The 12187-nt window shown below is 50.9% G+C and overlaps 1 protein-coding gene across 1 annotated transcript in view; it reads right to left on the bottom strand.

Annotated features, from left to right (window-relative positions):
• LOC125913693 (CUB and sushi domain-containing protein 2-like) overlaps positions 1-12187 on the bottom strand; it is a 58434-nt gene that overhangs the window by 9858 nt on the left and 36389 nt on the right. Inside the window, exons 6-7 of the mRNA XM_049618885.1 lie at positions 10891-10994; positions 7658-7770 (exon numbers count right to left, since the gene is read on the bottom strand). Coding sequence (XP_049474842.1) covers positions 7658-7770; positions 10891-10994 — 217 coding nt within the window. The remainder of the gene's footprint in view (positions 1-7657; positions 7771-10890; positions 10995-12187) is intronic.

Raw genomic sequence — 12187 nt, 5'->3', positions numbered from 1 at the left:
ACTGTTTTTGAAAAGTCTATACTACCAGCTTCTAGCAGAGTGGGAGGCAAGGATGGAGCATTCAGTACATATTTGCAGGATGATGAGTGGCGGAGAGAGAGAAGGATGGAAGGAAAGAAGCAGGAAGGAGGAATGAAGGAAGAGAATATAGTATCTGGAGGATAGTTAGAAGTTCACTGTGGCTGGAGGTGACAGTGAAGAGAGATGAGACCACAGAGAGGGTCTGAGGGGCACCGTGAAGAGCCTGGTTCCATGACTGAGGAGTCATCTATGGGTTGTCTTGGAGGCTATCAGTTCCTCAAAGCCAGGGGTCCCATCCCTTTTGTCCTCTGTATCTCCAGAACCAAGGACAGTGTCTCACACATACTGAGTGGCCCAGACCCATTGTTCAATTAGCACAAACCCCTTTCGAGTGACGGAGACACTGTGGTGCTTAAGACAACCCCTGGGCATGCCTAGATCTCATGGATTTCCTTAGAACCACAGCCCACTCCACTTCTCTGCTTCTGATGGGAAGGGTACAAGGAGGCTTGGGGCATAGTGCATCCGTCTGTATGTGCATCTAGGTTTTCATGCATCTCTTTGCAAAGTCTGTCACAAATTGGGTGGAAGTGTGGGTAGATGAAGTGGGTGACGTTCTTCCTTCCCCATCTCCTTCCTCCACAACACTATCATGGGGATGTCACAGCTGAAGGAGGTTAGGGACAGGGGGTAAATGTGGACATACAGAGCACTGGGGTTGCCTCCAAGCTGTTTGCATCAGCCCCAAGCTAGAGCTTGCTATTTGCAAAAGCCCGTGTATTTAGAGAGCGTATCTCATGGACAAATTACTTCCTGCCAATTTTCTCTTCAGTATCATAATGCCAGTTTATTGCAGACTGCTTGCAGCCTGCCAAATTCTAATGGCGCAGCATTCTCTGTTGTTTGCCAACCCCCCGCCCCCAGGGGCCAGGACAGACTTGGGTACAGCGTGGATCCCACTGGGCTTTCCTGACAGCGGGCAACTGCTGCCTGCATCTAGCTAAACCCTAGCTCTCTGTGCCTGAGAAAGCTTTAAGGGTCTCATGGAAACCCAGGGAGTGTCTTAGGAACATGCTTAGTGTTATTCCTGGAAAGTTGGGGAGTTTGGGCCTCTCGGCTCATGGGGATAACATACAAAGCAGAGGTATCCTGAATAGAGCTGACTGGAGGCGAAAAATGGCCTTGTGCTTGAAGCGAGGCAGGGTCCAAAAAGGAGTGGCACCAATGATGCCGGTCTGTTGTCCTTGGCCTTCTTTCCAGCCCAGCTCTGAGGCCATCACTTTTAGGAAGTTCACCTATGTCTCCCAGCAGCATTAAGTTCTTGGGAAGGGGATGGAGGTGTGGGAGGCAGAGGGCTAGTCTTGCCCGTGTTCTCCCTACTCGCTCTCAGACTTCATGTTCTCTCTCAGGGACCTCTGACCAACTTGTTCTCATCCTTTACACAACTCTCCATTCCAGACACCTGTTCCTCCATGGAGCCTTCCCTGATGCCCTCAAGCAACGTTATCTGCCCCTCCTTGATATTTCCTCATCTTCTCGGACTTCCTTGACTCTACTGAACATAGGCTATGACTTAGGTGAAGGCAGAGATTTTCTTCTTGTCCTCGGGGCCCCAATGTCCTGAATAGTGTCTGCAACACACAATAGGAGCTTAAATAATATTGAATACACAGTTGACCTCATTTCCAACACGGGTCCCCGCTCTTGGGCATCCTTTCTGTATAATCTCTACCGCCCTGCTCCTTCATTGTCTCCAGGGTCAAGGTCTCAGCTCCTTCTTTGCCTGTGCCAGCCAAATCCCCAGATTTAGCATTAGGCTGCCAGATTCCAGGCTCTGAGTCAGGAAGCAAGGAGACTCCCAGATTGATGCTAAAACTTGTTAGCAAGTTGTATGTAATTTTATAATGTTTCTGGTAAGTGCTAATTGCCTGTTCCTTAAATATTTCTTGTTCTACTGGGAAGCAAAGCAATTGCAACTCTGAATGCATTTCCTACAGCTGGCTGCCCCCATGGAGGGGGACTGAGTTCCAGGCTCCAAGTACTCAGATATTGATGGAGCCTGAGTCCCCTCCCCAACCCTGACCTGTGATTGTGACAAACAGAACTGGAAGAATTTCTAGAAAGTAAATCCCCCAATTTTCCCACCCAGGGCTCACACTTTTAATGAGGGGAGGGAGGTTATACTGCAGTGCCACCTGCCGGCCCCAAGGAAGCTTCTCTTTACCTGAGCTGGGGCAGAGGGCATATTGATGATGATGGGGCCAGGAGTGCCTGGAGGGTGGTCTCTGCCCACGAATGCCTCATGCCACCTGTGGAACATCTACACCCTCCTATCACCGAGCCAAGGGGCCTAACATGTATGGAATTCCCCAGAAGCAGATAAAAGGAGGGCTAGGATAGGGACGGAGGTCATTCTGAAGCTCTGGGCCAAGGGTGCAGGTTGGGAGAGGAGCTGTGGACCTGGGGAAGCAGGCAACGGGGCAGGCTTTTAACTGTTTACTCTGGCTGGCCCTGAGGGGCAGGCTTTTAACTGTTTACAGGCTGGCCCTGTGTTGGGAGCCTCACTACACTGAGCCCTTGGAAGAACCCCCATGAGATCACTGTTTATCAGTCCACCTTCGCAGATGAGAAAACTCAGAATCAAAGATATGGAGGGACTGGCTAAGACCACACACAGAACCAATGGCAGAACTCAGTTAAAAACAGAGTTTGTCTGACCCCAAAGCCAGGGGGACAACGGAGAACGCCTGGCTCTTGCATCTGAGCTCTGAGAGGCGATAAAGTGGGCCGTGAGGGGATGGAGAGGGTGTGGAGGAAGGGTGTTTGGTTGTGCTTGTGTAGAAAGTCATTAAACCTTAATCTGAGAGCTTTTCTGAACGCATGCTGTATGCCAGGCACTGGGCACTCTGTGGGTTCACAGGAGCCAGAATGTGGCTTGGAGTTACCGTAAATGGAGAGTCTTGGATACCATGTGAATGATAACCTTAAGAGCGATGAGAAGTCATCATGAGGAATTTTTAAGTAGGAGAGAACTCTGCCAGATGTGGATCCTGGAAAGATCGCTGAGATGTGTGTGGCCGATGGTGGGTGGGGGAGGACTAGAGTCAGGGAGGCCAAGAAGAAGGACTGGGCCATCATTCAAGTGAGAGGTGATGATGGCCTCAGCCATGGGAGTGACAGAGGGGCTGGGACACTGCAGTGGGAGAACTGACAATCTGGGAACTGAGTCAGAGATGAGAGAGGGAGAAGGAGGAGGAGGAGGTGAGGCCCAGTGATGGTATGGATGATGACACAATTCATCAACACGGGGACACTGGAGCAGGGGGTGTGGCATGGGGGTGGAGATGGTGAGCTCAGTTTGGGTGATGTTAATGGACTGAATGTGTGTGTCTTCCCCAAATTCATATGGTGAAGTGTTAACTTCAAATGTGCCTGTATTTGGAGATGGGGCCTCTAAGGAAGTAACAAAGGCTAAATGAGGCCCTAGGGGTGGGGCCCAAAGCCAATAGGATTAGTGTCCTTATAAGAAGAGACACCACAGAGCTTGTGTCCCCCACCCCCCGCCTCCAAGGAAAGACCATGTGAGAACACAGTCATAGGGTGCAGTCTGAAGACAGCCCAGACCAGAAACTGAATCAGCCAGAACCTTGATCTTGGACTTTTAGCCTTCAGAATTGTGAGAAAATAAATTTCTGTTTCAGCCCCCAGTGTATGGTGTCTTGTTATATCTGCCCGAGAAGCCTAATGTGCGTGCCTTGGGTTTGAGATGTCCGAGGGAGAAGCGTATCAACTGTGTCACAGGAAGACTACAAATGGGGAACAGATTTGGAAGTCACCAGTGTTTAGGTTGAGATGGAAGCCACGGGAATGGATGCAATTAACTGTGGAGGGTTCTAGAAGAAAGAGGACAGAAAGCTGAGGAGAGACCCCAAGAAGGGCCTGCTCTGCAGGGGCAGCGAGGGGCCAGCCAGAGAGATGGTGGACACTCAGGAGGCTGCAGGCGGCAGAAGCTCCCAGGACGGGAAGTCACATCAGGAGGCCAGGGGATGCAATAGACCCAGCTTTATTCACAGTAGAGGATGACTCCTTCACTGATGGCTCCTACCCTCAAATAAAAGGTCGAAGGTGGAAGGGACAAGAAGGGAAAGGCCGGCCTATCCCTACATTTAAGAATTCATGGGTTCTTCTTCCTTATGGACAAAGTACAGACTCTTTGTGAGGCCTCCAGGCTCTCAGTGACCTCCCGCCACTTCTGCCTCTGTTTCCTACAACACTGTGGCCACAGGAACCATCTCAATTCTCGGCCAGTGTGGGGAGTGAGGGTCCCAGCTGCGGAGTGCAGGCGGGATGCGGGGACCCGGCGCCAGGCCTAGCAGCGCAAGCCCAGACCACCTGCAGGACAGGCAAGGAGCCATGTGCTCCCCGGCAGAAGAGGACACGCCCCGGAGTGGGGAACAGTGGCGATCATGGAAGGCTTGGGTGCAGGGGAAAATTAGCGGCCCAGGGGAAGGTGCCTCTCTGCGCCACTCACTGTGCAAGGAGCTCTCTGTGACCCCATTTCACTCTCATCACAAGGCTCTATGGTCACCATTATCATCTCCATTTCCTGAGTGCGAAACTGAGGCTCAGACAGATCCTATGACTCGGCCAGGCCCACAGCGGAAACCAGCCAGGATTCACCAGGTCTGGCCCACTTCCGAGCCTGTTCCCTCTTCACAGAACCGGCTGCCTCTGTGAGCAGAGCCCATGTGGCCCCGGTGGGTTGGCCATGTACATAAATGCCCAGACTATCTTCCTGATTTGCCAGGGGTCAAGGAGAGGTCCTGCTGACCCCTAGTCTGTGACTAGCAGGCAGGACAGTTTTGAGACGGCTTTGGTTTTCTGTTCTGGCCCAGGCGGCTTGCTGCTGCAGTCTCATCACCCAGCTGCGTGCTGCTCATGTGACAGGATCATCAGTCTGGGCTGGGCGGGAGGACACATGACCTCACAAACAAAACCCTGACCATCAGTAATGAGGAGCCCAGCTCATGCTCTATGGCCCATTTGACCAGGGCAAAGCTTTGGCTTCCATAAATATTTTATAAGGGATTGAAATTCTGTCCCTTTGGAGACTGCTGGTAGAGGGGGAAATCGTGGCCTTTGAAGCCAGAAACATAGAGTCGAATCTCGGCTCTTCCAGGTCCCAGACTTGGTGTGACCCCGGGCAGGTCACTCCACACTTCTGAGTTTCAGGTTCCTCGTGCACAAAAGAGCAGCCGTCCGCTAGCTGCCACACTGAGTGAGATGAAGCAGAGTTTCTCAAACTGGTGTTTAGCCACAAATCCCCTCGTAAAAGATGGCTTAGAAGGAACAGAAGGATGGAGAAGACATGGAGGCAGCGGCAGAACCCTCCCTGCTAGGCACCCCCTCCCCGACCCTGGTGGTCCCTGAGGGTACCCTAAGTCTTTGCACACCACTGCTTGAAAACCTTGAGAAAATTAGCACAAACCTCCTGGCACATAACAGGGCATTCAATGTTCTGTCCCTTTCTTTTCTAGTGAAACCACACCAAACAAAGCTAATTCCTCTTTCCCACGTGACAACCGTTCAAATATTTAGATGCAGCTCTCAGTTCTCCTGAGTCCACTCTTCCCCCAAATATACTTTCAGGGGGCCATTAACCTTTGTCACTGGGCTTGACTTCAGCCCTCTCCCTACCTGTCCCCACAATTAAGCCTAATTCTCGGTGCCTGGGCAGAACAGAATAAAGCACAACTAACTCCCTGAGGTAAATTCCAGGCACTAAGTTTCTGAACCTTAACAGAGGACATGGTATTTATTCCCACTGCATCTGATCCTGGTAACTTGGGCAACTGCTTCAACCCATCGAGGTCTTCCTGCACCTTGTTTGCTGATTCCTATACTGTCGTCCCTTTCCGGCTCATGCTATTCATATCTTATCCATGCCATTGATAAAATATGGACAGATTAAGGGCACGTGGGTGGCACAGGATCACTTCTCCCCACTTCTGGAAACATTCAGTGCTGAACATGCACAGAATTTCAGAAATGGGGAAAACTCTGAGTCCAAATCCATTCCCATTTTCCAAGGGGTTGAGTGTCAGAGAGGCCTGAATTAGGGTCTCCTGACTTCCCTCCGCTGCCCCCCAGAGCTGCATGTAACTCTGGTACCCAAAGAGACACTGGTTTAACTACCTGTGTCCTCACTCACTAGTCACTCATAATTGCTGTGCAATTCTTATTTTCACATCCTTTATCAAACTTACTGTTTGCAGAAGCCCTGTGTCCTAGGGCATATTATTACATCCATGTCACAGGTGAAGAAACAGAGTGCCAGAGAGGCTCCCTGACCTGCCATGGAGCTAGAAAGTGAGAGAAACAGGATGTGGACCCACCAGCACCTGTCACCCTGTAGGTGTTCTCTGTCTGCTGTTCTGTGTCACCTCGACACGTGCTTCCCATTCTTACAACAGTACCTTCACTGTCCTGGCCTCCAGAACAGGGAGAGAAAACATTTCTGTTCTTTTAAGCCCCCCAGTTCGTGGGCCTTCTCCAGAGTGGTTGTAGGAAACTAACACACCTCCTGTGTACCCAATCTGGAGACAGAGCACAGGTCCTGGTACAGGAAGAAGTCCTGGTCCCTGGTCCCTGGGACACACTGAGCAGAAGAAGAGTCTCTAGGAGTTTCTCCCCCAACTCATCTCATGTAGAATGATCAGGTCTCTGGATGGGGGTGGGTAAATACCTTCTCTCCCTTATCCCCTGCCCTGTCTCTCTGATAGCCACCGAGTCATTTTCAAGACTCAAGGCTCACTTTCTTGATAGAGCCTTTCCTGATGCCACACAAAGGATGAATGCCTCTTTCTCTGTGCTCCCACTGGCTGTTTGCCACAGGTTATCTTGCTTCAGTGATAGCTCGTGTGTTTTTTCCTCTCACTACTAGAGTGTGGACTCCTTGCAGGGGCTCGGATCTGATGCATCAGATCCCCTAGTGCTGGGCTAGGCTCTGCCACCAAAGAAATGTAACCAAATGCCCAGGGGGCTGGCCTCTGCTCCCCTTTCTGTGGGGATTGGCATCGGCAGTCATCATCAATAGGAAGTCTGGAGGCGCACATAAGGCTGATGGTGGTGGTCTCTCCTGGGCCCAGGGTTTGCTGTTCCCTTAATGCTGATTCTCAGTAGATTCAGTTCATCTGCACTTGTACCCTCCTCAGGCCACCAATGGTGTGTGTGTCCCCAGCCCTGTGCGCAGTTACTCATCACTGTGACCCATATATGGGAGCTTGGGAAGCTACTTCTTCCAGTCTAAAGATAAAAAAATAAGCAAGGCTCCAAAAATTTATGGGGTCTTTTAAAGGTCTACACAAGCCAGGTATGAATTGTGGATGAAACTAACGTATGCGTCTGGTGCTGTGTGGTCTGTGCTTCACGTGCTTTATCCCAGATAATCCTCAAAACAGTCCAGGGACCCACTGCATGAAGGAGGTGAGGTTCAGAGAATTCGGATAACGTGCCTAAGGAGACAGGAAGCTAGAGCGGGGCAGAACCAGGATGCGAACCCAGGGCTTGCTGATTCCACATCCAGACCCCAAGTCTGATCCTACAGTGAGTGTACTGGCTCCTCAAGAGCAGTTACCTTCGTAAGAAGCCTTGAATCCCAGGGAGCTGCCACTGCCATCGGTCTGGAAGAGGAGCCACATTTGATGGTTGGTGCTGACAATGAGATCTGGGACCGACGTACCTGTCAGGCTGTCAGGAGAGAGAGATTTAGAGGCATGCACCCCACTATGGCACCCCACTGAATGACTAGAAACCCTGGCCACTCAGGCAAATCCCTGGCCCCACACTATTTGACTCTGGAGCCCAGAGCATGTGCTCCAGGGGCGGGAAGCCTCACCACCTCTCCCCTTCAGCCACAGGTGGGGCTTGGATTTAGCCCCTGGGCTCAGGAGGGTGATCTGTGTCCTTGCTTTCTCAGGGGACAGAATAGCTGTAGTCAGATCTAATGAAGGGGTGTCTACAATCCTGCCACCTTCGATCTCTCATGTGAACTGTACTGCAGAAAAGACACAGACAGAAACCCATTGCTGCAGTCGGAACCCAGCCATTCCTTTGAATGAGACATCTCTCTCCATTCTATATATGAACCAAGTCTTAAAGTGCAACTGTCACTCTGGGGCCACATTCTTTCTGAAGAACAGAGTTTAAGCATGGGGAAGATTCTGATTCAACTCACATTTACCAAAACCTATCCAAACAAGACAACTTTCCATCTATTATCTTATTAAATGACCCCAGTAGGCCAGGGAGGGAGGGGTTGCATTATCCCCATTGTACAGATGAGACCAGGGTGTAGAATGGACAGTGGCTTTACCAAGGTCAGCCTGATGGAGAGCGGTAGAGCCAGAGTCCCGTGCATAGGCTGGGGTTTCCATAAGGAACCATCCTCTTGCTGCTGAGACCAGACAGATCGCCAGCACAGATTGGGAGTTGGTTGTAGATGGCGTGATTGGATCAACGGGTCTTAATCTCTGCTCCATTCTGGGGTCTCAAAGCTTGGAGGGCCATTGAGTTGGCTGCAGGGATGATGATCGCAGCATGAGTGCCATAGGGGTGGAGCTACACCTGGGGTACACCAGCCTGGCCCATGTGACATCACTGGGTTAGGGTGCTGGCGTTCTGTAGCAAGGACTGAGGCTAAGCCAGGGCTGGCTCCTGACTCTAGGGTGGCAGAGTCTGTCTGACCCAACTATGACAACAAAGGAGTCCAACCATTTTGTGTGTTTCCCTGAGGTTTGAGATTGACATTGGCCTAAAGAGATAGGAGTGTGAGGGCAGAGCCCCTGGGCTGTTACAGAACTTATTGGGAACTCACCCAAACTACATAGGTCCAGAGACCTGCATGTAAATCCTGGATCTGCCATTCATTTGCTGTGGGGCCCTGGGCAAGTGGTTGAGCCACTCTGGGCTTTTTTATTTCATGTTAAATAAGGGGTTTGGGTTGTATGATCCCTAAGAATCTTTTCAGCTCTGCTGTTTGGAAGGTTCTCTCTATGACAAAGTACACTGGGATTTTGTCTTTGGAGGAGACAGAACTGGGATCCTGGCCTTCTGGGCGCACTGAACTGATGTAACATATAGGGCAGGTGAGTGATGAGGATCCACCAACATAAGGAAGGGGGTATGATGGCTAGTTTTGTGGTTCAATTTTACTGGGCCAAAGAGTACCCAGATAGCTGGCCGAACATTGTTCTGACTGTTTCTGTGAAGGTGCCTTTGGATGACATTAACATTTAAATTGGTAGACTGAATAAAGCAGATTCCCCCTCTCAGTATGCGTGGGTCTCATCCAGTCAGTTGAAGTCCTACATTGAACAAAAAGAACTCTTTTTGCCTGCCAGACTTCCAGCTGGGACAATGCTTGCTTGCTTGCTTATCTGTCTGTCTGTCTATCCATCCATCCATCCATCCATCCATCCGTCCATCCATCCTGCCTTGGACCTGAATAAAAACATTAGCTCTTCCTGGGTCTAGAGCCACTGGCCTTTGCACTAAAACTACATCAACAGCTCTCCTGGGTCTCCAGCTTGCCGACTCACCCTGCAGATCTTGGGGCTTGTCAGTCTCCATTATCATGTGAACCGATTCCTTAAAATAAATCCCTTGCTCTCTGTGTACATCCTATTGGTTCTGTTTCTCTGGAGAACCCTGATGAATACAGTGGAGTAGGCAGGGGGGAGGGGATGTCCTTCAGGCTCACATTCCATTTCTTTCTCCTAAGAGATTCCAAGTCCCAGCCATGTCACCTGATTCAGAGGGTAATGTCATGAGTCATTTAACTGTCCTGACAGGATCTTCTCTGGCAGGTGTGGGAAGGGCCCAGAACAGAACAGCTCCTGGACAGGGAAGCTATTACTGAATAGCCATTTCTCCTTCAGCATTAAAAGCAGAGGGTGTTAGCCTGGTCGGGAAGGGGTATGGCATGGGATGCTCTCCTCGACTAAAATCAAAAGGCATGAACTCAATTGCTGGTTCTGCCTCCAACTAGCTTTGTAACCTTTGGGTCTCAGTTTCCCTACCTGTTAAATGGGGATAATAACACAAATTAAATGAGATATCGGATGTGAAGTTTCCCTTCCCAGTACCTGGGCACATGGTGGATGTTTGGTGTACATGAAACCCTCCTCCCTCCTCTCCCTGCCATCTGGGCAGGGGAGAGGAGCAAGATCAGGCTGTCTGTGCTGGGCCACATGCACCAACAGGAGTGTTTTCCTATGTTTATGTCAGGCTAGTGGTGGTGGGCAAAAGAGGAGTTAATGCTCCCCACCAGACACAAGACCCAACACAATGGAATCCCAGGACAGCTAGATATTACCCTCTCCCTTGACTAGACCACATGACACTAGCCTTTCGTTGCTCAGGAAATGTGGCCATCATGTGTATGTGGTCCCAGATCCCTGAAACCATCCATTTCCCAGATAGTTCTTAGCATGCGGGAGGTTAGCAAAACACTTCCCCTGTCTCTGTCTGAAGTCAGATTGCCACGGATGGACATGGCCTTGAGAAGAAGCTGGAGGATGGCAGAAGCAGGGTCTACACAGAAGCAGACCATCATGTGGAATGCTCCAGGCGTGCACACAAAACCTTGACTCTCCCTGCTCCCTGAGAAATGGTTCATTCTATACTCATTTCCTGTGAGAATTTGGCCAGTGCTCTGGAACAGAGGAGCTGAAACCAGCAGCACAGAAGGACCCCTGTCCTTGACACGGTGTGGCCTGGGGACCAGGAAGGACATGATGCATCATTCCAGCACCCCTGGGCCAGGGGCATGTGCTCCCACCCTCCTGACCACAGCCCCACTTCACTCACACGTAGAGGACAGTTTTCTGATCCCCGTCCTGCCCGCCGTCCCCCACCGTCAGGGTGTCGTAGCCCCTTTCCAAGTCGAAGTCCTCAAAGGCCAGCTTGATCACCTGGGGAGGGAGCATGGGGTTAGGGGGCAGGTAGGGGCTGCCAAAAGACACGCGTACAGCTGTGAGGACAGTGAGAAGTTCCCTCCTTGGGTCCTGATGCCCAGAGTCCCTGCGACACCTCCCCACATAACCCTTGATCCAAACTGAGCATTTCCATGCCACCTCTTGGAGTGTGAGCTATTTTTTTTCAGGCCATAGTCTCTAGAGTCCCCTGATGTTTTCCAAAGATGTTCACAGCACATCTGGCCAATTCTGGGGACTGTTATGGGAACATCAGGCACATCTGGCTGCCTGTGAGAAGATTAGATTCTTTCTTCATGCTTTAATGCACAGAAATCCCCTGGACTTGGTGTCAATTTTTCAGGCCACATGTGGCATCTCAGCTCTCTAGCCCCCAGGGATCTGGGGGGCAGAACTTTCTCTTAGCCTCTCTTCTGCCTGCTTTGCTCCACCCTCTTTTATCTGTTGAATAAATGAATGTTCCAGGAAGGAGGTTTCAACAAGGTTCTCTCTTGTTCCAGTCCTGCCTTCGACAATATTTACTAAACACACAGCATATGCCAGGTCTAGGAGGTGGGGTTTCAAGAGTGAGCATGGTCCCTGCATTTGGTGAGCAGGGGAGACAGAAAGTACACTGAGAATTGCCATGCTGGTTGATAGGTGTCCCGGTGAGGGGCCTGTGGCTCACAGAGCCTGCACCGGGGGTAGGAGGAAGATGGTCCGTGGTAGTGCTGAGGGTTTTGAAGCCTACAGAAGACGGTCAGGCTGCAGGAGGATGCTGGGAGAGGGAAGGACCATTCCGAGGAGCCAGAGGCACAGGGCCTGAGCTGTGGCAGAGATGGGACATTCTAGAACAAGTGTTCACTGTCTGTTGACGGAAGGTCCACACACTAAGCACACCTGCTAGCTGTTTCACTATGGGGGACGATGTGGTTGGAGGTTCAGTGCAAGGAGGTGACTCAAGAAGGTCCAGAACTTGAGAATTTTGCCTGGAGCTGAGTCCAAAGGGTCTTATAATCTCCCCTGATCCAAAGAGTTGGAGTTTATCCTGAGGGAGAGGTGGTAGAAAAGTTTTAAACAGTGGGTGGCAGGGGCACATGGGCGTTTGAGAAAAACATCCGTCTGGCTGCTCGTGTGGAAACGGATGTGGTGGGAGTGAGGCCAGAGTGGTGAGGATGGGTCTAGGCATTTGT

The sequence above is a fragment of the Panthera uncia genome (genome assembly GCF_023721935.1).
Source record: "Panthera uncia isolate 11264 chromosome C1 unlocalized genomic scaffold, Puncia_PCG_1.0 HiC_scaffold_4, whole genome shotgun sequence".
Classification (NCBI taxonomy): domain Eukaryota; kingdom Metazoa; phylum Chordata; class Mammalia; order Carnivora; family Felidae; genus Panthera; species Panthera uncia.
This window is presented reverse-complemented; position numbering and strand designations above follow the sequence as displayed.